Source organism: Ciconia boyciana, chromosome 10 (genome assembly GCF_034638445.1).
Source record: "Ciconia boyciana chromosome 10, ASM3463844v1, whole genome shotgun sequence".
Classification (NCBI taxonomy): Eukaryota; Metazoa; Chordata; class Aves; order Ciconiiformes; family Ciconiidae; genus Ciconia; species Ciconia boyciana.
Window position 1 is genome coordinate 31,212,396 of NC_132943.1, and position 27,836 is coordinate 31,240,231.

At 44.1% G+C, this 27,836-nt stretch overlaps 1 protein-coding gene across 1 annotated transcript in view; it reads right to left on the reverse strand.

Moving 5' to 3' along the window:
- Positions 1-1,033: 1,033 nt before the first annotated feature.
- Positions 1,034-27,836, reverse strand: part of CDK15 (cyclin dependent kinase 15) — a 37,242-nt gene continuing 10,439 nt past the window's right edge. The window contains exons 9-13 of the mRNA XM_072874426.1: positions 21,330-21,423; positions 16,375-16,438; positions 9,271-9,319; positions 6,501-6,640; positions 1,034-1,143 (exon numbers count right to left, since the gene is read on the reverse strand). Of these exons, the coding sequence (XP_072730527.1) occupies positions 1,034-1,143; positions 6,501-6,640; positions 9,271-9,319; positions 16,375-16,438; positions 21,330-21,423 (457 nt within the window). The remainder of the gene's footprint in view (positions 1,144-6,500; positions 6,641-9,270; positions 9,320-16,374; positions 16,439-21,329; positions 21,424-27,836) is intronic.

Consider the following 27,836-nt stretch of genomic DNA (forward strand, 5'->3'; position numbering starts at 1 on the left):
TGAGCAGGTGAGAAGGGAATGTATTCAGGCTGCCTCCAAAACCCAGTCTGGCCACAGGGCTGGCAGTGTCAGGTCCTTCTCAAAAGGACTCAAGGCTGTCCTGTCTGCCTGCTGTTGTCTACATGATGAGGACAGATGGGGTAGAGAGAGGCTGTGAGACCAGGCACTGAGTGCTGGGACCCTTCCTATAGCAGGTACGTGCCATCTACATGCATTTGAAAGCACAGATGGGTAGCTGAGGTTTGTCCTGCTATCACAGCTAGGTTGCCTCTTAGCTTGGCAGACAGTAAGACAGTCAAACTAATTTGGCCTCAAGACCAGTTTCGAGGTCTGCCCTGCAAGCACGGACCCAGCCGGTGACACTGACTGGACACATGCCATTAACAAATGCACAAAGTAAACAAAGAGACAGGATATAATAAAAGGGTGTTTTCTGGTAATTTATTTCAATAACAGTGATTTTAAGTGATCTTTTGGTCTTCTGTAACAAACAGGAGATGAAAAATGTTGATGCTGAAGCATCATTTTGAGGTGTGTCATATTAAAATACTGATTAATTAAAACTAAGGATGTTAGGAGCTAAGGAGATTTTGCCTAGCTCTGCTCAGGTTCCATTGCGTGTAAAACCAAAACAAGTAAGCTGTAAAATGTGAACTCAATAGACAAGGACAAAGGTGAACAAAGCAATTTGGTCAGTTTAAGCAATGGGGAAATTAAGCAGTATTTTGACTGGGGAGGCATCAGAGGAAAGGGCACTAGTCTGAGACTTGGGAATATGATGAAACAAACCCAAACCTCCCATGATACCCCTGAGTATTGTGCATTGGGGGCCATTGGCTTGCTGATCTCTTCTCTCTGAATGTGAGATTTCCTACTTTGTCCTCAGCCTGGGATGTGGTCACCCAGCCCTGGGTATCAGTTCTGTTTTCACACCTTCAATACACAAAGGAATTCATGTGCTAAGGATGATGGCAGCAGCTTTGACAGTGGCAACTACGTGCTTGCCCAAGAATCATTCAATCATCCCTGCTTTCTACCAAAACTTGCTCGAACCTCCTGAGAGATGGCCTTTTTGGTAAGAAACAAACAGGTCACAGATTTCAGGTTGCAGTCTCACTCCTGGAACTGTGAGCACTGATTGTCCTGTGGAAAAATCAGGTTAAAGAGAAAGCTGCAAAATGGTCCTTTTCCCTCACTCTGCTACTTTCCTAATGCTCTCCTGTGACATTAGCCACAATATAAACTAATTCACGATCCTATTTCTCACAGCTCCATTCCTTCTGATTTTTTTGGAAAATGATTTCTTTAATCTAGGCACCCTTCTCTAGAAATCTCATCTATGGTTTCTTTTCTTTTTTCTTTTTCTTTTTCTTGGAGCAACCAGCAAAATATTATTTGGTAGAACAGTGGTGGGTATGCAACCCCCTAATCAAAAGGATTCAAATGGATCTATGCACTGCCAAGCTCTCTCCTTCCCACCCAGCAGAGGGGGAAAAAAAGAAAAAGAAAAAAGAGATAGAGCGAAGGCACGGAGCTTCTCTCCTTCAGCAATCTCACAAATGCAAAACCTTCCACTCCAGTGACTCCTCATTAACTTACCAAATCTGACAGTCTAATTATCGTAGCTGCTTCACGCTTAGAATAAATAAATACTAAAGTGGGTGTTTAAAGAAATTGAGCAGTGAAATTCAGTCATCTAGACAGTCAATAGAGAGAGAGTTTATTTTAAATTTTTATATTCTTATGTATTTATATCATTTTAGGAAAGATAATGAGATAGTTGTCTTTCAGGCTAATTGAGTTCCTAGGCTCATGGTTGCTTGCTGTCACAATCTCAAACTTAGCTTTAACTTTTGTGCCTTAGAAATCTGATCACTACATCCCCATTTGCTCTTTTCTGCTGATAACTGGGTGAAGGCAGAAGTGCACCTCAGGATGGCAAACGACTACATGGGAGTTCCAGTCCAGATGTCTTTCACAGCAAACAAGACAACTAAATCTTCTCAGATTTGCATTTAAGAGTGTTAAAGGGAAAGTGGAAGTTAAAGAAAACTCAGATATAACTTGCGATTAGACAAAACACAGGAAAATGTCTGCTAACCTCTGATGCAATAGCGCCTGCCTCCATGAAGGGTATTAACAGCACTCCCCCCCAAAAGCAGTTATCTCCCTGAACAATAAGGCCTTTATAGAGATTCTCTGGCCTGAGATCAATGGGAGTCAGAGCATTTGATCCATGTCTGTAGGACTTTGTTTCCACAAGTCATGTGGGCCAAACTTTGCACCAGTTGTGCTTTTGCAAGGGCATGAGCTGGGGAGTGAGCAAAGGAAACCTTCCTCCTTTTCCCATCTTCCTCTTCACCCTGTGCTCCTAAACAGGGCCCAGCACCTGCCAGCACGATGTCTGCTCCAGGCCAGCGCCCGGGGAAGAGTTTAAGCAGGGCAACATCTCCAGAGGCCTGTGCCCTTGGCATGCATCTGCTGTGATGTTGCAATGGCTCTTTCCTAGGGTGGTGGCTTAATGACATAATACAAAACCTCAGTGCCCTGTCAGTAGTTACGCAAGCAGACCTTCCACCACTGTGGAGATCAGGCCAGGTGAAGTAAGGGGTGTTTTTCCTGAGTTAAGTGAAGATTTGCTTTATCACCTCACAGAAAAGACTGCTTCTGGTTCAGGAGTGACAGCTGATTTGCTGCTCAACACCAACTTTGGTTTATTCCCTTAAGACACATTGTCAACCAGATTCATGCACCTGGTGGGAACGTCACTTTCTAGGTGTCTGTATCTGATTTGCAGTGAAGGATATCCATTTGCTGTATACAGAGGTGGCAAAGCACAGAGGTAAAAAAATGTGACTATATAAACCTTTTAGCTATGTAGGACAACCTAGGGAAAGCAGCCAACCCAAACAAGATGTCCATGAAAGCCAGCTCTTCTTTATACGTGCCCTGTGATAACATCTGCCAGCGCTGGCTAATCCCAACAGTAATGGCGGTTTTGGTAGGCAGTGGCTTGCAGCCTTAACCTCCTCATTGCCTATGCTTGCTTTGCATTAGTTTAGATGCAACAGGCATTAAAATGACAGTGCTCTGTCAACATCAAGCCTCCCTCCTCCTCCTTGTCTTTGAAAAGCTGAATAGCGGGCTGTTTTAGGAGAAACGGTACAGTGTCATCACCACCTGGCACACTGGTTTTGAATTGCTGTGGGGGAGGTAACAACCAGAGACCAACCGTACCCAAAGGGAGCAAGTCCCTCCTAGTCAAAGCCAGGATCACATCCACACAACACACAATCCTCCACACGGACTAACTGCTGTGCCAATGGCATGCCCAGGGTCAAATGTCTCCTGAACTGTGAGAAAGGTCTATACTGAGCCTGGACATCGTTCCGGTGGGGACAGGATCTGAGTTGCCAGCTCAGGCCTCCCTGGCCCCTGTGCCTGGGTTGTTTGTCCAGAGCTCTTCTTTCAATATGTTTTCTTGGGAGCACGCTGGTACTAACCCCAAATCCCACTGCTTACCCTCCCTGCTTGCGAGCCTGCTCTAAAGCATTCGAGGGCAAAAGAGAGGGAAAATAAACCAAATCTATAACTAAGAATAATAAGCTGCAATTGTTACTGTCTCTGACCTGTCTGACAGCAGAGTGAGATACCTTCTCAGAAGGCCCTTTGCACTTCAGGACTGACACTGAGTTGAGAACACAGCTCATGCTTTCTTGATTCAAGGATATCATCTTTCTTCCAGGAGTGATTAATTGGACAGAAAACATTCTGCTTTAGCAGGTGGCAAAGGGTTAGACTGAAGTTTTATCAGAGCTGCTGTAGTGCAGGGCTGCACTGCACAAAGATAATTGTCTCGGGATTGGCTTAGGCCAGAAAAAGGACAGCAAATGCTCCAGTTTTACGAAAGGTCATCACTGCCACCCCTTAGGCTACTAGCCACAGTGGAAGGAAACTGGAGAATCCCATGCTCCTCTCCTTCATTGCCATATCCAGAGGTGCTGGTGGTGTGTATAGAATTAAGGCCACCAAGAGGATGAGTGGGGTTTGAACCTGGGCCTTAGCAGCCCCTTCTAGCGCTAGAGGCACAGGAGCAAGCAGCTGCAGGAGAGGCTCATCTGTGGACCAGCCCCACTCAGGGGAAGAGACTCTTCCTCTCTTACAGCGTGGGCTACTCTTCTTTTCTAGCACTTTGCATCCAGATGAGCATAAGCAACAGCAACCTGTTTCCTCTGCAGGAGCTGACCACCAGGAAGCAAAGAGCTCCTTGTTCCCTCTCCGCCTTCCCAGGGGCAGCAGCCAGTCTCTAGCCATTAGCATTCCCCTCAGTAATCAGAAACATGCTATTTGGAGGGGCACTTATCTTTGAAACGCTGATTTCTCCAATTGTTTTTTCCCAGGAACTGACCTTTGAAAAACATCCTCTTGCTTCCAGCTTGTCATAGCAACTTATAAAAAGGACAGTTATGGCTACAATTATTTCATAAAAATAGAAAATAATTTCTTATGGGAACCTTTTATTTTTTCAAATGTTATTTTGCACTTATTCTCTCACACACCTTGGGATCAACCCCCTCCTCCTTTCACCTTTCATCTCCAGCTCATTCTTTGCCCTTCTGCTTTAACTTTCTCCTTCAGAGGATGGGGACTAATAGCCAGCATCCTCCAGAACAAAGTGGGAACAGAATATATTTAAAATTTGCACTGTGTTATCATAGCAACCAGAATTTTAAAATGATACAGTTAAATTCCAAAATAGTGTGATGCCAGAATGACACAAGAGAACAAACGTCTTACACGATTATGGCAATAGGGATGGCTACATGGGAAATTATTCAGAATTGCCTAATTTTACAGGCTTAATGAGTCACTCATGAATATGGTCCTGCATGATCATACTGTACTTGTTTCAGCCCTGCACACTTTGATTCTGTTCCCAACACATTGGTTGCTATGATAACACCATGCAGTTTCCTGTCCACAAGGTACTTCTCACTGCAATATGGGGGATAATAAATACGGGATGGTGCATAAACCTAGGTGAAATGAATCTATCCCCTCTCTGGCAGCATGTCAGAGAGATTGACACATTATGCCAATCTGTTTTCTCATTCCTTCTATTTCTCCTCACTCTCTCCCCTTCTCTCACACTGTCTGTCTCTGTACCTGTTTTTTTCCACACTCTCTCTCTCTCTCTCTCGGCACTGACACTTTCATCTTCTCCCTTGGGGATTGGAGATGTCACTGCGGGAAGTGCTTGTCCGCCTCTCCGGCAGCAGCAGAGCCCTGTGGCTTTGACAAACCTCATTTAATTGGGAGGAAGCCAGGAGGGTTTGAAAGAACTGAAACATCCACGAAACTCCTTTTATCAGGCATAATTTAAACTCTGCATGGAAAAAACCCTATATGTATAAAGAAAAGTCAACTTCCCTCCTGCTGTGCGTGCTCCCCTCCTCCCCCCCCCCGGCACAGGCAGGCTCCTGCGAGATTCCATCTTTTCATTTTTCTAAAAGTGTCAAAGTAGATTTGTGCTCTGTGGCTGGGTGAACAGAAAAGGAATGCAGATGTCTCTCACTCATGCACATACGCACACACAGCACCTTCTGAAGGGCGGTGGTTTGGGAGAGATGCTAGCTGGCTGCTCCTTCACTTGGGATGTGTTGCAGGAGCCAGAAATTAAGTTTTCAAGTAGCTTGACAACACAGTCCAAGAAGGCTTCTTCTTAATTGCCTCTATCTTAAAAAAACCCCGCCAAACTAACTAGTGTAGAGGGTGCCCAGGAGACAACGGGGAATGCGAGGGCTCTCTGGCCTGTTGCCTGATAGGAGGGGGAGGGAGCTTTTCCTAGTGAGGAACAGAACCTGTAGCTTGAGAGACCCTGTATTTATTGTCAGCTCAGGACAGGAGAGGCAGATCTGTGTGTATGCAGCTCTGTGCTTAAGAGAAGGGAGCAAGGGAAGAAGAAAATAAAGCAGGTAAAACTGAGGGAGAACTGATGTGACAGGGTACAAGGAACAGCTGTTGTCTCTGAACATCAAAAGGGAGCAGGAGGAGCGGTCCAAGGGAATTGGGGCTAGCACATCATGCTGAGCAGCTGGGAATTCAGGACATCAGGGGGGACCAGCATGTGAGTTGCACTGAATATACAGTGTGAGCCAGCCCAAGGGAAAGCTCCCAGCCCCTGGGGTTACAGAACAGGGGAGAAACGACCTGTCAAAGCATATACACCTCTGCTTTGTAAATGTACCATGGCGGCAGCCCATCCAGGTCCCCTTCTAGTATTAACACTGTGGTCAAGTGGAAGAAAACAGAAAAGCAAGCTGTCAAATTTGCAATAGGATGTAAACTTTGCAGCATACGGGAGAGGGGAGGGAGGGCAGGCAGAAAAGAGAAACATGTCCAGGTAAATGGCAGAGACTTTCAAAGTACAGAAGAAACTCATAATAAATAGCACGTGAAGTAGCTCTTTCTTGGTGAGATGAAATCAAGAGTTAACTTACCAGCAGGAACTTGATAGAGCTGAGGAGGAAGAGGGCTGAAGAAGCCATGAAGAAGTGCATCTTGTACAGAGATCCGGCCTCGAGGGAAGGCTGTAAGCATCCTGGAGGCCAAATCCTCTGCTGCTGGCACCCTGCTCAGCCTAGGAAAAGAGGAGAAAAAATAGTGTAGGAGATGAGCACAAGCCAGAAAGCTGGAACTAGAACTTGACCCAGCCCTTCTCAGAGCTTGAGGCAGAGATAGTGGAGGGACACAGGGGAGCTGGATAAACCCACCCCAGCTATATAGCTTTCCAGGGCATTTGCTTTTCCATGTCAGTTTGATTATGTTGGAGTATATGCATCCAGAATTTCAGCTCAAACTCATGTTTTCAGAGGAATTTTGAAAATAAATTGTTATTTTTTAAAAAGAAAGTTTTAAGTAAAAGGGCAAATGCTGCTGGGGAAACTATATTTTACGTCGTAACTGGAATATCAGAGGTTGGTGTTACCAGTTTACAGTGACAATGCAAGTGCACAAAATAACCTGACTGGCCCACTGAGCAGCCCAGAGGTCAAAACTAAAAACCAAAAGAAAATACCATTTCCCCTTTTCCTACCCTAGTATCAGTAGTGCAGCTGATTGCAAAATGTGTTGGGAATTCATGGAGATGAATCTGTTTCTCAGGACGAGTGCTTAAAATAGATGTAATACACACATGCTCCATGCCCAGCAAACACCAATGCCAAGTGGCTGCTTTCTAGAGGAGCACACAGCTGGGGACAAGGAAGTGGAAGAAAGAAAACAAACCAACAAGGAAACAAATAAAAATAGTCATTTAGTTTTACAGCTTTTACTTTGTTTGTTTGTTCTGATCATGTTTCAGCATCAGGAGGCCCATCGGAGCATGGCCTGTTGTGCTTCCTCCCTCAGCCCCCGCTGGTGCTTCCCCTCCAAGTGACATCAGGCGCCTGGATCCCCCTGCCCCTGCACTCCCCCTCCCTACACAGGACATTTGACATGCTGACATTTTTATTTTGAGGAGATAAAATGTAAAAAAAATAAAGGAAAAAACAGAGAGAGAGAGAGATCCTGGGAAACAAATTTATAAAAGGTATCTGGCCTCACTGTGGTAAGTAACTGCTGAATTCTCACCTCCAGCAAAACGATTTGAGCCCCTGATGCCCTGGGGAGCAGGGACAGGACAGGGAGCCAAAGCATCCGGCCTGAGGCTGCTCGCTAGAGCTGCACCACAGGCTGCCCCTGCCGTGGCAGGGTCTTACTGGAGACCCTCAGCCACCTTGGTCCCTGCTGCTGCAGGCTCCCACACTGGGCAGCAACATGGTTCAGTGCTTCCCACCATGGCTCAGGCTTCCTGGTGGTGGCTGAGCTCTGCACAGAGCTCCCCTTTGATTTCTTAATTGGCCATGGAGAGTCATGGCTGAGCGGTCTGTGTGAAGCAGCTCTTTGCTTCTCAAGAGCTGAGCATGCCAAGGCAGCCATTCAGCCATACCAGCATAAGGACTCTGTAACACAGAGCTGGAGCTGGCCCACATGCAGCCTAGAGCTCTGCTGCAGAGCTGCTGGGCCAGCCCGTTGGTATGGGGCTGTAATAGGGCTTGTCAAGGGATTATGGCCAAAAAGCAGAAATGTAATACAGCAGAGTTGCAAGGAATATAGTTCTTTCTTTGTTCAGGCTGAGAGAGGATTTGTTCTGTTCCAGGACCTGTGTTATCACGGTTTGGGACATGCTGAGCTTTGTGTGTTTCTGAAGATGTGCGTGACAATGGCCAGCATCTCAGCAACCTATGCTTTTCTCAAAACTTAATCATGTTTGTTCAGCCATTCAGAACAGCATCCGGGAAACCCAGCTCTGAAGGGCAGCACGCTTCCCTCCAAGCAGGGCTGGTTCCCAAGCAATAAGCTGAACAGATAATAAACAGCAGTGATGAAAAATGTGGTTACGTCCTCAAAGAATATTTGATTCCTGACCTGTGCATGAACACAATCCTGAGGACAAATCCTGTCTAGTCTTTTCCTACATATCTATAAAGCCTGTTGTGTGCCTCAAAATCAGTATTGGGGGGGATTCTATTTAATGACTTTCTGAGCTAGGTTAGGGTACTTTGCCTGATTATAAATTTCTTTCACTGATACATATATACATTAGGTATATGTGTGTGTGTGTGTGTGTGTTCATATATATGCTTGAAAAATACTCCCTTCTCTTAGCACACTAGGGAGTGATTGGGCGGTGTTGGTGTGCCTAATCAAGCCAAGGTATGTAACCATGGCCCTAGTCTCATAGCTTTTGGCCACTGAAGAATGTGATTTTTCCCCTCCTAAGTAATCACAAGATTATTTCATTGTCTCCTGAAAATGCTGTCCTAGCACGTCTTCTTTACCACTGTTGAGCAACATTCCTACAGTCTGTTTCCAGAAATGAAAATTGGGACAGTGCAAAGTCTGTCTTCAGTCTGGGTAGGAGGGCCTGGGAAAGTACGACCTTCTGAATCAAACTGTGCCCTGCAAAAAGCTGCTCATAATGTCATTGAATCACTGCTTATCTGAGAATAATCACTACTCCCCTGGGAATAATAAACCCACTATGTGCCTACCTCTACTGCAATCTCTCAAAATCAGTTGCCTAACTGACGTTAGATCTGCTTGTTACTACAGAGCCACCCCGCTCTTCCTGAGCTTGCCAAAAGAGCTCATTTCAAGTTAAATGATTGCATAAAGAAACAAATAAACCCAGAGGCAATTTTGACATTGCCGTTATAGGTAGCTTACCTGTCACAGATGACTCGGAGTCTCTGAGGTCTCCTGGAAGCAACCAGTTCTAGAAAGTGTAATATGCAATCACAGGATTAAATGAAAATCAAGCCAAAAACCATTCTTTGAGCCCTTACAAAAAACACGTGCTCAGAATTTCAAAAGGCCCTATAGAATCTGTCATCTTAGTATTTATAAATGTACATTATTCCTATAGGACTTGCATACCAGCATTGATGTTAATAAGGCTGTTCCAGTTCTGTAACTCTTTCCTTTCATACATCTGTGAATATAGGCCTTGGGCCTCCTTCTGTTACAGTGCGAGACTTAACTTTGACTTCAATAAAAGCAGTATCAGTCCCTAAAGCCTTCACATGGAGGAAGCAGAAAGAGGTTTGCAGGCCTGAATCCCCAGCAATTGTCTTGGCTTACCAAGGGGGCTGCTGAGCTTCATGCATTGCCCTGTGGGCACATGGGACTTTTCTGCATGGATCTGGCAGAAAGACTGGGGATGGAGCAAAGGCACTTGGGTCCCACTCTCTTCTTGCCCACTGCTCTTGCTGTCAATCCCTCACTAAGTTTGTGGTTCATCAAGTTAACCATTTTCATGCAGGCTTTGTACTTACTGATTCAAACATCTCTACCAGACTGGAACTTTGCAGAGTCTGCCGTTTTAGGAAGGCTGTGTTGTTGTCACCATTTTTCAAGGACACATTTCTAAACATTGTGGAAAATGTAGAGGAATACATTCCTCAAATGTCTTCTTACAAGGCATGAATTTTCTCAGGCTTAGATATGAATGAATGGCTTAAGCCTGGAAGATTTCCCCTTAGAGCTAAGCAACAGAGACATTTTCTTGCATCAGAAAGGCTGTACTTTCTACCCAGCTACATTTTCCTGAGCACCATTTCTGACAGCAGAGATGAACGGTGCTCTAGCCATGGAAAGGAGAGCAGGAAGGGTGGTGTAGACCTCTCTTCCAAAACAGCCTGGACAAGCATTCCCCCCGGCAGCGAGACCACCAGGAGGCATGCGCCACTGGTCTGTGGCCAGTAGACTCAGAGCTTGGCTGGGGCTTATGCTGCACCGTCCGAGAGCATCTGCCCTCCCTTCCTGCCCAGAAGCACCAGCCACATCATTCAGGGACAGAAGCTGCTGGCTGCAGGCAAAGCGGGAGTCCCCTCTGCCTTCGCCTGCGTGGCCATTTCCAGAGTGCCAGGGCCAGGGGCTTGGTCACTCAGTGTCTGACTTGATGCACAGACAGTTTGAAGAAGTGCAAATGACTGAACTTTCAGCACTTAACCTTTCCAACAGCAATCTTTCACCATTAAGCCAGGCAAGTAGGTTGTTAAACCTGTCTGTCACAGGGCAAGTACCAGTTCACAACTGAAGTGTTCTCCTACACCCAAATACTAAGGTAATTGCTAAAGCAGTAAATGGCAATATAACCTGGGACAGGATTCATGACTGTTTAGGTGCCAGAGCACTGGAATTATTGCCAATATATAGAAGTTATATACTAGTGTCTTGAATAGCCCCTTCCCAAATCAGTCACCAAGATTAACTCTGGCAGAAAATTCCTCTTGGATCACTAATAACATTTTCTCTGGATCCTCTTTCCCGCATTTTGCCCCCTCGACTGTAATAAAAGTGTAGAAATAAATTGTCCATATTGAGTAGAGATGTAAAGTTTCCAGGCAGAATAGAAGAAAAACAATTTTAAAAATGGTTTAGAAAGGCATAAGATTTTTTTGTATGAGGTAGAAATTCTTACCTCTTCATAGAGCTGGCCAAAAACTTTCAGATGTTGCAACTTTCTGCCAGAAAATTTTGATTTGTGAGATGGAACCATTCCATGACAATATATCAATTTCCTTTAATATTTAATAAAAATGTCAAGATGACTTAAATATTGTACTTTACTGAAATCTTTTAATATTGATATACTTTAATGAGTTTAACATAAAAGTTAAAAAATGCACGTTCAGTTGATAACACCAGGGCAAAATGTTTCAATGATATCTAAGTGAAATGTCACTTTGTTTTTGTGGAGTGCATTTTCAGGATTAACATTCCAAAGAGGAAATAGGATTTTCTTTACATTACAGATAGAAATATCAGCTTGCTTACTGGGAACTGGGAGGAATACCTGAATTATAGTCTTTGTTGTCTTGAGCAAGCCTCTCAACTTAAATTTATCATGTATATAACCTGGAGATTGATAATTATCTACAAGGGGTACTGTAAGAGCCAGTGAGCCAGCTACTGCTGTCCCTGTCCAAACACATCTCTCAGTGGAGAATTCTGCTTGAGTGAGGACTGCCAAACTTGCCACTTTGAGTATACAGAGCTTTGATTATAAATGGAAGATATGGGTAAGAAAACAGTGTGTCTCTGCTCAAGGATTTAATGCAGTTAACTAATCCACTTTAAATCAGTTCAGATTAATCTCCTGACTGACCCCATATAGACAAACCCTTAGAGAATGCCGAGGCCCCATTGTGTCGAGCAGGGTAAGAACAGAGCAGTAAATATTTTCCCTCCTGTAAGATTAAGACCAATCTAAAATTGTAAAACAACGTAAACAGCTACTCCTTAAAGGTAAAAGATAAAGAATATTTGTATATCATTCCAAAAAGTGGATGAACTACTGATTTAATCATCTTACAATGATGATACAGACATAAAATGATGGGATTGTGTAGGGCTGATTGGCTTTTTTAACAATACGAGTAGATCTGAAAGGTAGTGCTTGGGTTTGTTATTTTCTATCCGTATGCAAGGCAGTGTGTGCTAATGAGGAAATACCTTCCTATGTGAAAGCCCAGGTGGAAGTGGCTAATGAACTGATAATGAGGCAAGCAAGCCAGAGGACAAAAGTTAAACTTTCCTAATTGATGAAGAGAGAGAAAGAGGATGCCAAGTGCTGCTGGATGAAGGCGCTGGGGCTGCAGGCTCACAGAGAAAATTTCTCTCATTAGTGAAACCTCTGTGGCTGCAGGACAGAAGCAGAGCTCTGTCTGTGTGGCAGGCTGGAAACTGCAGTCTGTGCCCAGTGCCATACAGATAGGAAGTTTCCCTACAGCCTGGCCAGCATATATTGCGCATTAGTTACGGTGCTGCTCTTCCCTTTGGGATCAAAGCCACAGGCAGTTTATTATGACAATAAAAATTTCATCGTTTTAGAATTCAGTTTCCAACCATCCCATTTGTTAAATGAAGCATCAGCATCAAAAGTGAGATTAAAAAAAAAGGCAAAAAAAAAAAAAGCACTCGGAGTGCAGACTTCATCTGCATTCTCAAAAATGTCATTTGAAGTTTCAGAGCCTGCTGCTTGTTGCCTCCATCTGCTGGTGATATTTTGGAAACGCAACAGATACTAAAAATCTGTATTCGGGAGCAGAAGTTGACTCTGGAAAGCTTCTAAATCTCTTTCAGCGTAGCAAAGCCTGCAGATATGTGAAAATCTAGGCTTAATTTAAAAGTCATTGCAGCATCTGAAAAAGGCCAGTGTAAAATCTGTGTCTGCTAAGTGAGATGATACTACCTGCAATAGGAAACTTCACTAGTCAGCCTGTGCGATAAATCAAGGAGTAAAGCCCACTCATAGCAAGTCCATCATGTTATAAACAAATAAGCACTGTTCCCCACTCTTTGGAATCCAAATGTCAGAAAAAGGAAACAAAAACCAACTTGGTACATTGGGCGCTCCAGTATTCCCAGTTTGGCAAAAGTACTAGCTTAATGTCATGGGCTGTGATTCCTAATCCTTTCCTGCCCTTGACCCCTGCTGTCTAGATTCAAACTTGTAACCATTAATGGGGCTGGATCAAAACACTGGCCTTCTGGTGTCACCAATGGTGTTTAGAGGGGATTTAAACTCCCTGCTTTTCAGCACAGTGAAATGAACACAGCAGTAGATTAATGCAAGGATTTGAGCTCACACAGCATGAGAGCTTTCAAAAATAGTGTTAACAGAACTACAACTGCCTCTTTCAGGGGAAGCAAAATGAGGGGAACAGAACAAATGAACAAACACAGGGCAAAGCCTTGTCGCTATGGGCAGGGCTCCTAAGCCTGGGCAGCCAGGGAGAGGGCCAGCAAGTGTGCTGAGACGTGGGGCAGGAGCTCTCCCAACCCTTCATGTTCTGCAGGAACTGATTCTCAAGCCAGGGCTGGGGTAAAACCATGCTTTCAGGCCCCACGGCTGCTGTAGGGCTGGCCACAGCAGAGTTGCTCACCCATCCTTCCTGTTCATCTGGAGTCAGGCACAGGTTGAGATTTTGGCAAACTGTAGGCAATAGGCATGAGGCCATTTCTGAACTTCTTTGTGCAAGAAGGCACAGGGGCATAGGGTGGTCAAATACTCCTTTGCACATTTCATCCCTTGCCAGTTGCCCATAGAGGGGACAGGGGACCTGCTCTTCCTCCAGCTGCCCTGCGTGTGCCTGGCTCGCAGACCCTACAGCCCATGCTGTAGCTCGTCCTCAGACTCTGCAGCAGGATGTGCTCAAGCCCACAGTAGTGACAGGAAAACATCTAAAGGTTTCCAGTTTTCATTTCAAAGATTCCTACTAACCCACCTGGCCCAGGAACCCTTCCAGTAACAACCTCAGTCTGGGGCTGAGCCTACACTGCTGAATCCAGTGGGAGTTTTGCCATCAACTTCAATGAGAATAGGATCACACCTCAGTGCTTTGTTTTGCCCGTGTTCGTGCCTTGCCTCGGGCAGGAACCTGTTTGTTTGTTTGCTGCCTGTGCTCACTGCGAACATCAATAGGACTAGCTAAAAGCATTCAAGCCATCAGATTTGGGGAAGCGCTCCAGAGTTTGTTTGCTTATCTGAACCGTCCCAGGCACTCAGATTCGCACAACTGGGCTGGAAATAACCTCAAGAGAGAAGGTTTTCTCAGGCAGACTCCACAGCTTCCATTCGGGCTGAGCATGTCCTGTGGGGGGAAACAGCACTTGTACTTCAGGGAAGAGAGGGGAAGTGCATAGGAGCATGTGAATGGCAAATAGCTTTAAACAAAGAGACTAATTTGCCTTCTTACCAGCAGCCCCATCAAAAACTGACTTGATTTAGTTCATGACTAGGGCAAATAGTCCAACCTTATATGACTAACCTCCTTCTATCCAGACTGGTTTGTATAATCCAGGTGTGAGCCAAGTGCTTGGTTCCAGTACGTGGCTGGAGCAGCTTGGAGCCCCTTAGGCAGGCTCTGAGGAGGGGAAAGGGATGCTGCCTCTCCAGCTGGCACAGCTATTGCCCCAAACACTGGCTCAGCACCCCTCTCCTATGTGTTTGCTAGCACGGTGGGATGCTCCCACAGGAAGGTGTCCTCTAACTCCTGCATTTCTGTCTGCTCCAGCCACAAAAGGCACCAGCATCACAGGATCACAGCACAGCACAGGTCAATTCTGCCCCACTGGAGTCCGTTAGGGAAACTTTCTATCAAGCCTGAAAGCAACTCAGACTTGAAAACTGCTTATGATGACTAGGTTTGTCTTTACTGGAGCTTTTTCCATGCTGCCTAGGTGCCAGCCCTGCCACTGGCACCCTTCATAGCAGTAGAGGACAGCACTGCTACTCAGACAAAATAGAGCTAAGCGGGAGTCACCACTCCGGGCAGTTCTGGGTGCTCACACATTCTCTGTTGTCTGTACTAGTTTCTTTGCTAGTGCAGCCTTAATGCTCACACTTTTAGATTGTCCCTCTATATAGCATCAGGATACCTAATCATCTTCACTGAGAGTTTTTAGCCTTGTATGAGCAGATGACTGGCATAAAAAAAGTTCTTTGTGATCAGTTTGTCCCACACACGAGCATTTCTTTCCTCCCAGACTACCCTTCCCAACTTGTAGACTACCCAGCCAAGCCTTCAACAACTTAGAGAAGAAAGTGCTTCCTCCAGCTGTCTGCTCTGTGCTTGCTCCCTATCCAAACTAAACTTGCTGTGGACAGCGACACATTCCCATTTCACGCTGGTTTGATTAATGTGTCTCAGCTAATTGTGTGAAGGATTCCAGTCCTTTCGACTGTGAGACCAGGTTATTGTTCAGCCAATCGCGGCTACCATGTGAAAATGGGGGCTGTTTAGTGTTCATGCACCAGAATCAAAGGAGGGGCATCTTGGACTGGGTCACAGAGCAACACCCACTTCTTTGAAAAGATGTTACTATGCTCTACTAAACCTGTAAACCTCTTGCTCAAAGCACGTCTTCTCCCTCCTCCTCTCCCCCCTGCTCTTTTTTTCCCCTTCCAGATAGACAGGCTTCCCCCACCACTCTCTTAGGGTATAAGTAAGAGAGAATCGCTAGATTGTAGATGGGTGGATTTCACATTCTAGGGTTTTTAATATTTCATTTTTATGTTTCTCTTAGAGAATGATCCTGCTGAGAGGCTGAGAATCAGTGCTCATCATTTCCCCCTCACTGACACTTGGATATATTTTCCCAAGAGAAAACATTAAACAAAACGAGAGAAAAAGAGAGAAAGGGGGAGAGAGAGAGGGAGAGGGAGAGTGACTGAGCGAGCTTTTCAAAGCATACTTCTCAACCTGCCCACATCAAAATAAGAGACAACTGGCCCTTTGAAGTCCAGGACACAGACTTCTCTACCAGCCCATGCGGAAATAAAAGAAGCCAGCTTTATAAATCACACAGATTTCTCACCTTGCCCACATCAAAACCAGGGACAGTGACCTTTAAAACTGAGGTTTAAAGGCCCCCAAACCAATCTCCATAAAAATAAGGAGAGTTCAGATAAACTGTGTCTCCAGGTACCTGTCAGCTTTTCCAGTCTAAACCAGGAGACATTGGTCATTTGCACTGAGGAGTGGAGACTAACTACATTGTCAGCACTTGCAGCAATGAAATCTTCCATCAGCTTGACATATACCCAGTGCCCAGTGAGGCAACTTTGCCACTCATGTACTTTTGCTTGTATCCTAGGCCAATCCCAGTGTTGTTGTAGGTCCTACAACACCACTATAGTTAAGTAGCTCAAGGGATTTAGTAACACTGATGCACAGGACTTGTCATAATGAGAATTACTGACCCAAAAATTAAGTGGCTAGTGGCTCAGAGAAAAAGCTGGCATTCTTGTGAGTTAAATCCCGCCTGGGTTATAGTTGGGGAGCTTGGAAAGTCCTGGCCAGGTGTCCTCAGTTGGGATGCCCAATACCTGTGCAAAAGAAGAAAGAGAGTGAGAAGAGCAATAACCTCTGTCTGCCAGTACCCTGCCTTGGTGTGGAGCTGGAGGGATCAGTCTTGATGGAGACAGACTGTGGCCTTTACTGTAAACCAGCACAGATTCACACTGCCCTGGCTGGTGCTGGATCTACCACTGTGCATGAAGGACACTGACATTTTAGCACTTGATTTTATAGCAGAAAGGGTCCTGCTGAGATTGAATGTCATTGCTGCTGGGAACATCAGTGAAGGCGTATGCAGCTTCACTGCCAGGTGCCACTCCTGCATGTGTTTGCTAGCCCAGGGGTCACATTGTTCAGCCCCTTTCACCACTGAAGGTGTCCTCCTGTGCCAGAGCTGCACTGGGGACTTACTCTGCCCACTTGCACTGGCAGCAGCCAATATGCTCAGTGGCAGCACTGGCCGTGAGCTGTGATGGAAACCCCTGCCATTCTGAGGTGAAAAAGAAAAGCTGGCAGACAGGTGTACTGGCAGGTTCTAGAAAGCAGTCCTGTGTCTCATCCTGAAGGGTCCAGAGCTTCAGCAGTGTATTTGGCCTTTATTATGAATTGTGGGCTTCAGAGGTAGGTCCTCACTGAGCAAAGTCTGGGTCAGTAAAGCCTCCTCCAACCTCATTTTCGTTGCTGAAATGTATGAGATCAAGGATATCTGGATTTCTGTGCTGGTTCCAGTTGCAGATATTTAGTGTTATTATTATTACTTAGTGCATGCAAAGTGCCTTGTGCCTATTGATATGGATGAGTTGTACTAAAGAGGCAAAGCCACATATTTAAGAAGAGTTCACAGTATGTGATATGGTATTATAAATCAGTACTGCTATCTCCAAGCATTCAAAGCTTATCATCCAGACAACCCCCAAAATTATCAGATTTCCTTAAAAAATGGTGAAATTTTAACATGAAAAATGACAGGTTTTTTTATTCACTTTCTCTTCTCCAACATTAGATTTGTCTCACATTAGTTACACTTTGCATATGATAGACAATTCCTTTTCCTTAAAATGAAAGCTGAGATCTATGATATGGGGAACTTGGCCTCACAGAAACTTGTGATAAGATTGCAAGAAAACAGGCATCAGTAAAAAAATACATTAAAGAAGGAAGAGATATAAAGCCTGGCTGTTGCAGTTGTTATGCATCTGGTAGCTGATTGCTTTTCTCACTCACCGTTGGGAAACAGCTGTGAGGACAATTACAGCTACCTGGAGAAGACAGCCAGGAGCAGGGACTGCATCTCACGTCTGGCACATATTAGCTTGGTGGTCTGTGGGGGGGAAGCAAGCTAGGGTGGCTTGCTGTGGCCCATGTTTCCAAACTGCTTATGGACTCAGTCTGCCACAGCAAAGACCAAGGGGTAGGACCCTTGTCTCTGCTCACCTGTAAAATCAGTCTTGGAAGCTGCCCCCAATCAGTCTTGGAAGCTTGAAAGCTCCCCAAAGAGAAGGTGTCTTGCAGTGTTCAGCCATGCGAGGATGTTGGAAGGTGGTTCACACCAAGGGTAATTTGACAGCTCTAGATGAGAATGCATTCTTGACTGGTGTGTGTGTATCCTGTAAGTAGAGCAGGTCTGCCCAAAGCAACTCTGTGTGCCCAGGAAAGAGAGTTGGAATCTGAACCTGAATCCAGAATTTGCTCTTTTGCTACGCTCTTAGCTTCCTGGCCCAGGAAGCCACAGCAAAACCTCTAAAATATTCTACATTGAAAATCCAGGTGTGTGTTCTGAGGTGCCATCCCTGCATTCATCTGGGCCCTCATTCTTCAAAGTTTCTTGTGAGCCATTGGGCATCAGTCCTAAAGGCATCAGAGGGAGCTGGGGAAGTTCAGTATATAGTAACATCATACTCTCCAGGGTCAGCTCAGCACTCTGCCTCTCTTTGGTGAAGAATTTAAGAAAATAGTTATTTGTGCATGCTTGTACTTTGTTACATAAGGTTTTCAGCAAATGCTTAAATTTTTCTGAGTTGAGGTGTGAAAGCATTCAGAGCACCAATCACTGAATACCATATGAATATGGATTTATATTTATATTTTCTGAGTCTTTTCTTTACAAAAGATGCTATTCCAACCCATGTATTTGGATCTGGTTTTGAATTTCCAAGGTAATGGGGCAGGTGATTTTTTTTCTTCATTTTTTTTTTTCCCCCGGGCCTTTAATGAGATTCCTTGCCAAATTGGACAATGAGTTATGTTTATTGAATTGAAATTAATTATACTCCAGGGATGTTTTATCTGTTGCGTATCTACCCTAAATCTAGCTGTTAACTCTCTGGTGCATGCCATCAGACAAAGCAAAACAGCTTCTCTATACTTGCTACTCTGCCATGCTTCCCCAAGCAGGCACTTTTTACTATAGCGAAAGGTCTTGGTGCATCTCAGTTCGGTCCACTTTGGAAGAGGCATAGTTTCAGCCAGAAACATATTTACAATGCCTGTATTTCAGCAAGCGCTTTAAGTTGGGATAAATCATTGTCCTCTCTCTGTGCCCTCTAACTGCTTGCTTCTCCTGTGATAAACCAGATGAAGGAATCAACCTAGCTGATTTTGCTTAGTTTTGTTGGGAAGCTATATTTTACGTTTTTTATAGAGAAGCCTTGTAGTCATTCATTTGGCACTTGTGACATGTTCACCTCAGCCACAGCAGCACGCTGGTGGCATGCTGCAGCCTAATGCAGCCCACATGAAGTCCTTCTCAGCACAATGTTGATCAGTAAGATGGAGTTTTTGAATGCAAAACCTATGCCTGATCTCTTGAAATTTGAATGATGGATCTTAAGTTTGTCAGGTTTGCTTACTCTCCATGCCATGAGAGAACTGGAGACACTGCAGTTCGCGTTCACTCAGGCCATACTTCCATAAGCAGCACTGCCAGCCTAAGTAGCTCCTTCCTCTTTGCCCCCTTCCCATTTGGTCCTGCTCCTGTGTCATCACTTCATTAGTACTACTGGTCATTAGTGCTACTGTTTGTGCAGCCAGATGATGAACTGGGTAAATAAACTGTTCTCATTTAGAGTAACCCACCGAGAAAACCAAGTTATAGGTTCTCCAGTTCATGTAGCCCCACATATGAGTGGTGACACAGGAGCAGGAATGAGCAGCCAGGGATAGAGATGGGGGATAAAGACTGCTTAAGGTGGCACTTGCCTCTAGAAGAAATGTTGGTGAAATGACAGCCAGTCAGTCCTGATGATTCAACAGGACAAGCACATTTCACAGAATGTGGATTTTCCAGCTATATATCTATACGGTTCTTGAACCAACAGTCCTACATGGAGATAAGCATGCTGGGTGATATAGACTCACGCACACAAATACAGACAGTCTCTAAACCAGTGCAGGGTGCCTCTATTATTAGTACATGAAAAGAACCGACTATTAGAAAACAGTAGGAATCCCCGTTCAGAACCTCACACTCGGCAAAATATCTCAAGTTAGGCATCGAAAGCCTCTAAGGAGCTTTGAAATCTTGGCCTAACACAGAGCCTCATTCCAGGCTGTATAATAACACAAAACCTTCTGTGAAAGGCACTAATTATTTCATGGCTCTTAAAGCTTCCTCATGATTTTTAAATAAGGGTTTTTTGCCTTCTATAGCACAAATCCTATTAATCACGGTATAAGTTATAATACTAAAGAAATTACGATAGGGCTATAACCCTCCAACTGCAAAACCACAGGAAATGTATCCAGAGATTTCAGGGCTGTAAGTGGAAGGATACCCTTCATTCACACTCTAGGAAACTGGACCCTGCCCTGGCTTTGAACCCTGTTAATTGGCCAAGTATGGGGTTTTTTTTTCTCAATAGTTCTTTTTTTTTTCACTCTCTATGAAAGAGAAATTAATCATTTATTTAAATGGACTGAACTCAAGTCTAAGAACTGGACCCACTTCTCTGTCTTTTTATCACATTCTAGCTAAAAGCAGAGAGGAAAACCCTACCAGGCAGGAGTGTTTCTGGATGAAGGGATTAAGAAGGAAAAATCTGACTTACACAGACTTGAGGCTATAAAGTCCTTTCTCACTACTTTCCAGATTTCAGTTTTCTGTACTTTCTCCTTTGAAAACCTATGTTTGGGACACACTCTATGCAGAAGAGTAAATCCCTGGGAGGAGACGTGAAAGGGCAGACACCTACAGGAAAACCCAATAGGAATCTATAGGTTGACCTTCCTGAAGAGTCAGTAACAGGGTCAGCAACGAGCAGTCAGGAACATGCAGAATCCGCTAGTGCTGTTAACTTCCTCAATTCTACCAAGCCTCACTAAGGATGTGGCTCTGTGTTTCAGTTTCCCCAGCAGAAAAAACAGCTTAAGAGGCTCCTGAATATGTCTGCTCTCACTCACTGCTGCCTTTATAAAGTAATTTCACACTTTCCATTATGCCAAAGCAGTCTCTAGGGCTGCACCATAAACTGGATGATACAAAATGTTCCAAGTTAAAACGAAGAAGGATCTCTGAAAAACCTCACAGTCTTGCCATTTTCAAGGTGGTTTAAGAGCAGTATTAGAGCTCCTTTGTGAGAATATGGTGTGCAGTATCCTACAGTAAGTAAAGGATTTAACAAGAAGGAATAGAATTTGCAGTACCTGCACACCTTTTATGCCTTCTTCAATTTGATGTCACTTTAATTGGCTTTAAATTTTTGATGAGACGACAAACATCAAAGGAAAGTAATTTGATTTACTCCTGTGTCTGTAAGAAAGTTGCCAAATATAAAATGGGTTACAAAGTCTGCTATGAACTTGGCAGATTGGACCAAATTATTTCTGCTATTCACAGGACCTATGCTTAGGACTTCAAAATTAAGTAGGGGGCTGGAGCAACAGATTCTTCTTCTCTCCCATTTCAGGGTATATTTTACTCACCGCCCAGATCTTCACCAGCTGTTCACAAGTACCAGAAGTTCCTGCAAATATTGGCTGGCCCTGGATCATTTCAACAAATATACAGCCTGCACTCCTGCAAGAAACCCAAGGTATTAACTCATTCACGTACATGACATATATAATATGATTGTTGGGATGGGCAGGGGAGAAAGGAAGAGAGATAATTGTTGGAATGGAAATTTAGAAATCCTGATTTGTAAATGCAGAAATCCTGATATAAGCTGTAAACCCTATATATTTTGCAGCTCAAGTCTGAAAAGTACCAGTCTGATGTGTAGGTATTGTATACCCACCTCATGTCATCTAGTGAGAGTTTGTGTGTGTGCGTGAAGCAAGGCAGGACGTGGGGTGTCTGTATATATGTAAATAAATACAGGCTTCAGTGAAGGCTGATGTACCTCTACAGTGCGGTGGTAGGCAGGATGTAGCATTATAAAAAACCCTACTGATTGCGGGAAGTCAGGAAGGTTTCCTTTGGGAAGGGCCATCTTATACATCCCTGGTCTTGCAGCACTGTTCTAAGCACCTGCAGCTGGCCCTTGTTGCAAGTTGTATGTAGTATTATTAACCTCATCAAAGTCCTACAGATTGAAACACTTGAGTTAAAAAGCTGACAAGTCAGATAGGATGGGAGCAGACTAAGAGATTCGTCACATTCACATCCCTCCAGGATTTTAGAAAAAAATAAAGCAGTCAAAGTTCCATACAAGTCTGGTTCTATCTCCTTTTTCTCATCAGCACCATCCACTAAAAAAAACCCCCACCCTTCACCAGCAGGACAAGACAGATGATATCATTGGAAAAGAAACCGACTAAGCACCATCTTTTTTTTCCAGCACCAGACAATTTGTTTCAGGTCTCTTTCAATTTATCCTGTTACAAACCCATCTAAAAAAGATGGTCGTGGCAGAGACCTGTGGAATACTAGGTTGTTTTCCATGAGAAAAAGGTGCAAAACTGGAGTGATAACAGTAGGAAAGATAAACAGGGTACTACTACACAGTAGCTGAAAGATACATAGATGCAGAAAGAACACAGAGGCAGTAACCACTAGAGTGATTTTTCCTTCAGAAGCAATTAGCTCTTCATTGGAAAACTGAAGGTAAGATTTCATAGCATAAAGAACTCGGTGACAACAGCAAGTTAAAGTATTCTTATTTTTATGCCATCCCCTGCTCTGCACTTGTGCCAAAGCAAACCAGCCAGCTTAAAAAAAAAAACACCAAACCCTGCAAAAAATGCTTAATTTTACTAAGGTGGATTAGTCCTGCTGGCAATAATGATGTCATAGTTGTGATCAGGGTAGACTTACCTATTTGCAAGTATTTCCATCTTTTATTGTATGGTGTAAAAAGTAAATGAGCAGAGTTTTAATCTTCTTCCTCCAAACTTTTTCTAGGTTTCCTGTCTTTTCACTAAGCCCCATCCCAACTTTTCAGGTTTCAGTCTCAATCTTCTTTGGTGTCATGGTTTAACCCCAGTTGGCAACTAAGCACCATGCAGCCACTCGCTCACCCTCCCCCCACCTGATGGGATGGGGGAGAGAATCAGAAAAAACAGTAAAACCCGTGGCTTGAGATAAAGACAGTTTAATAGGACAGCAGAGGAAGAGAAAATCATCATCATAATAATAATGATAAAAGAATGTACAAAACAAGTGATGCACAACACAATTGCTCACCACCCACTGACTGATGCCCAGCCCATCCCCGAGCAGCGATCGCTGCCCCCGGCCAGCTCCCCTAGTTTCTGTACTGAGCATGAGGCCATATGGTATGGAATAGCCCTCTGGCCAGTTGGGGTCAGCTGTCCTGGCTGTGCCCCCTCCCAGCTTCTTGTGCACTTGGCAGAGCAGGGGAAGCTGAAAAGTCCTTGACCAGTGGAAGCACTACTTAGCAACAACTAAAACGTCAGCATGCTATCAACATTATTCTCATGCTAAATCCAAACCACAGCATTATACCAGCTACTAGGAAGAAAATTAACTAAGCCGAAACCAGGACATTTGGTTATAGCAAATTTGAGTCCTTTAAGCTCAAATGTTGAAAACCCAGCTTTGTCTAACAGACTCTGAAAGTATTATTTTCACTTGCTGAGGAACAACTAGTAATTTCTTCTGGTCATCTGTACTGCTGTGTTATCCCTTGCACCTTGTTGTTGCAATACTGTAGATGCTTTTCCCACCTGGCTGTGGTCAGCTGAAAGCCTGACGTGCAACTCATCTGCGGTATTCATTTTGGTCATCCTTGCACATCAGGTGATGCCAAGCCTGTTTGCAGATCCATATCTAATGCTGTTTTCACAAACATCTCGGCTGCACTTTCCCTTAGCTTCCTCTACCCTAACCTTGGGTCTTGTGAGCTTAGCTCCTTACCTGTCTAATATGCTCTTACAGGGTCCAGGCATCATGAAACTTAACCCACAGCTTTTGCAACATAGATTCTTTGTGTTTCATAGCAGTACCACATCACTAGATATTATTTTGGAGCCCACAGATTGATTCTACTGAGACCAGCGTCATACCAACCCTCTGTTTTCACAGCTGATGTACGTAGCCAAATGGCTTACCCTATTGTGCAACCACAGAGGCTGCTGTAATCCACTGATTCCATTGCACAAGTTTAACTGTATATGGTCAAAGCAATTTAGGTACTCTTGATTTGTAGGGAGAAGAGAATCAGCTCTATGTGTTTTTGGAGCAAATGATCCTGACATTCACCCACAGTTTGGGTTCTGATATCCTAGCTAGAAGTGGCCATTAGACTGGCAACAGCAGAAACTTCGTATGGACTCACTACAGCCCCCAAGTGAGATAGATGCAACTAGACCTCCTAAAGAGATTCTTTCTAATGAACAGTGCTCGCTGTGCTCTTTCCTAAATTGAGTTTAAGACACTGAGGATTTGGGGACTGGAGGTACACAGCAGTTACTAAGGAAAAGGGGCTAATAACAGTGAAAGTACCCTATAAATGTGGTCCTTGTGACCTAAATGCTCTGCTGCAAAGGTCTAAAGCAACAGAGTTCACAGCAGACAGAAAACCAGATCTGCTATGGTTTCTGTTATTGCTGAGAAGGCTTGAAATCCAGACAGAGCAATAAATGGAAGTAGGAACTAGAAAGCTGGGTTTTTTCCTAGATTCAGCTAGCATTTGCTAAGAATTACTCATGAGCAAAGAGTTGAAAAATTCAAATCTAATGAAACAGTCTTTTCACTAATGGGCAAGCTGTCAGTTTGAGGAGAGGAACAACTTGTGGGTTGTTATAAATGCACCTTCTGGTAGAGCTCTCTTTTGTATTCCTGGTTTATTCCCATTATCTCTGGAAGCCTTTAAACCTCAGTGTCTCTAATAAAGACAAAACTGTCAGAGCAACCACAACTGCTGGAGATGAAGGGCTTTTTGTTTCCTGTAGTGAGACTCAGCTGACCAGCTGCCTTTAGTGCCTGCTTGATACTGTATCGATTCATCAGTGGCAATTATGACTCTTTCTATCTCTGTGTGTTTTCAGATGAAATATGCTTTTCTTTACAAAAAAAAAGGCCAGAAGTAGCTAGAACAACTGGCATATGGGCACCCTCCTCTTTTCCCAGGTATTTTTGTCTACCTGTTAAAGTAGGACTTTGGAAACTAGTGCTAGTCACCATATTAGCCTTTCAGTAGAGGCCTCAGCTTTCCTTCTGAGATATGGGATTTACAGTTACTGCTCTGACAGCATTATGAGGATCCTTCTGTTGACGATGATTCAAAACCCATTTACTTTTAAATATTTCTAAAGATTTAGACTTTGTATTTTTTTGTTTTTCTCCTTTTCCTTCTTACTCCTCTGATACTCATTTCCAAGGTCCTCTTACTCCTTCAAGTCTACAAGTTTCTCAAAGGGTCGCAGTCCCAGATAGCTCTTCCCAAGGCAGCTAGGGCAGAGGGAGGGGTCTTTCAGGAAGAGGCCTAGACATGATGTTTCAGCATGTGCCAGATATGCACGTGAAGCAAGACAGTGACTGCTAAAGTAATAGGAGAGGTGTAACTGGTTATAGGGATATTTAGTTTCAGTGAGCATAAACAGAGCTGGTTCAGACAGCACGGTTGCATCTGCCTGCAATCCCTGGGGCAGGTTTGAACACTGCACTTACTCCTCAGCCTGCAGTGCTGCATTACACAGTGGAGAGACGAATTCATCAGGATGAAGATCTAAGATATCTCTGCGGCATCCCAGAGTTCCCTCTCCACAGTTTTTCTGGCATTGGGAGACGGCAATTTTATATTTAACCACAAATATATCCTTTCTCTTGTTCCTCACCAAGCGTGGTCTGTACAGTGGAGCCCTTAGTCTGTATCTCCCAGTTCGGCATAGCGGGGCAACGTGAATCAGGCTGGGGAGAAGGCTGTAGTGGGCCTGGCAGGTCCACGTTAAATGACTGCACAGGAACTCCTATTCCACATGAATCTACCTAGAAAGTTTCCTGTGATTTTTTTTTTTTTTTTAATGGAACATTATACAAGGAAAGCCTGACTGAAAAAAAGACATGACTTAAGGCACTCACGATGTTAGCAGCTACTAGTGCTGCACGTGCATAAAGCTCTTGGTGTTTAAAAATAAAAAAAAGTCTGATATGCAGTGTAATCTCCCTGAAACGTTAGTCTCCCTGAAATCCCTTAATTGAATCTTCTAAAGTCCTGAAGAGATAGTGAGGGAGAAAGAGAGAGAAAAAAGATACAGCGAGATTAAAGCAGCTTTTCTAGTTAGTCCAAGAGCGAGTGAGTCTCCTTCTATATCTCTTTTTTCATCTATTCAAGGCCTCATTCACTTCCCATGTGCCTCCCACTGACAGTACTGCTGCTCAAGCACACTATGCATGAATTGCCGTAATGTTTTATTTTGTTATAATTGGTTTCTTTAAACCAAGGCTTTAACACCCACTGTCTCATGCCATTACCAAGGGCATTCTGACCTGCCTTCATGTAAATTGCAGCATCCAAAAGACATAGCGTTTTTTTTTCTTTCTTCCCAATAGACAAGTAACATCTGTGTGAATTCACATTATTTCCTAATAGACAAAAATTGAACTTAAATGCAGTGTACATCAAGATAATAAATGACTCTTGTTAGAGGAAGTTACTGAATAGAGATCACTGAAGTACTCTCTATTCTCTCAGCGTGACATCTTTCTTTAGGGCAAACACTTTGAATGTTGTTATTATAAGGAGGCGTTATAACAAAGGTGCCTATAGTGTGAATGTAGTTCAGTGGGCCTGAGAGTACTGTGCTGTTAGAGCTGGTCAGAGTGCTGGATGGGATCTTTGTCTACCACTCCTATGTTGCTATTCATTACACTAGAGCAGAGTTACATAGTGGGGATGTTGGTTTTGCACAGGCAGAAATGCCAGGCTTTCTGTGCGTAGCTGGGGCTTTGGACAGGGGTCAACTTTCAGGAAGAAAACAACAGGCTTATACCAGCATCTGCCTAATACAAACCGTCCAATCTGCTAGGCAGGCATCTTCTTCAAACTCAGCGGACGTTCCTGAGAGAGTGTCTGGAGGGGAGAAGTGACAGGTAGTGGGAGAGAGAAGACAGGACTATTTAGGCTGGCTTAGCAGCTGGAAGCCATTAGAATTTAGCAAGGTTTTTCTCCTTGGAGAAATCTTTAAGCAATTAAATTAGCAGCAGGCCTAGGGAAGTGAACAAACTAAAAACTCCTGTCTCCCTGAACTGCCCTCCAGACTTAGGCCATTGGAGTCTCCGATAAGCTGTAGATCTCTGGAGGGGGATACAGTCTAAGAAGACCTGGAGCTTTGCTGTTTGTAAACTTAGCCAGCCCTCTTCTTGCACATTCTTCAGCCTGCTGCCCTCCCACCCTTTCCCAGCCTTTGACTCTGCAGAGCAGTTAAGAAAAGTCCCAGTGCGACAGGCACAGGCAAAAAATTAACTGCTCTGAAGAAAAGGTGAATCAACAATACTATCTACAGATGTAAAATTGCCCAGAATAAGGGTGGTCTCCTGCAACTTCATGAGCAGCATGTTGTCTGTGAGTAAGTCAGGACCATGTTGCTGGAAGCAGGTTCAGGCTGGTGCAGAAGTGAGCCAGAAGGTGGATGAACCCTAGGACCCAGCTACATATCCAGGCCAGCCCAAAAGGACCAATGTGACCCCTGTGAAGTCCTCATCTTCTTCTGCTTTCTGCCTGCTCTCAGAGATCCCTCTCCCTTCAGCTCTGCTAATGTGCGGCTTGTTTCCTGTGATTCCCAGACACATTAAGATTTTGGGATAGAGCTCATAAGGTAAGAAGGCTTTAATAGAACACAGCCCTTCTCCTGTATGAAATGCAGAGTGCATCTGAGACATATTCTTTGAGAAGAAGGACAAAGTATCACAGAAATAATGAAAATCTCAGACACCTTTCTATCTCCAGACCCCTTCAGAAATCCTTTAATGCCACCTTTTGCTACCAAGGCCAAAGTCATTGTTGAGCAGTTGTGACTGGATCCATT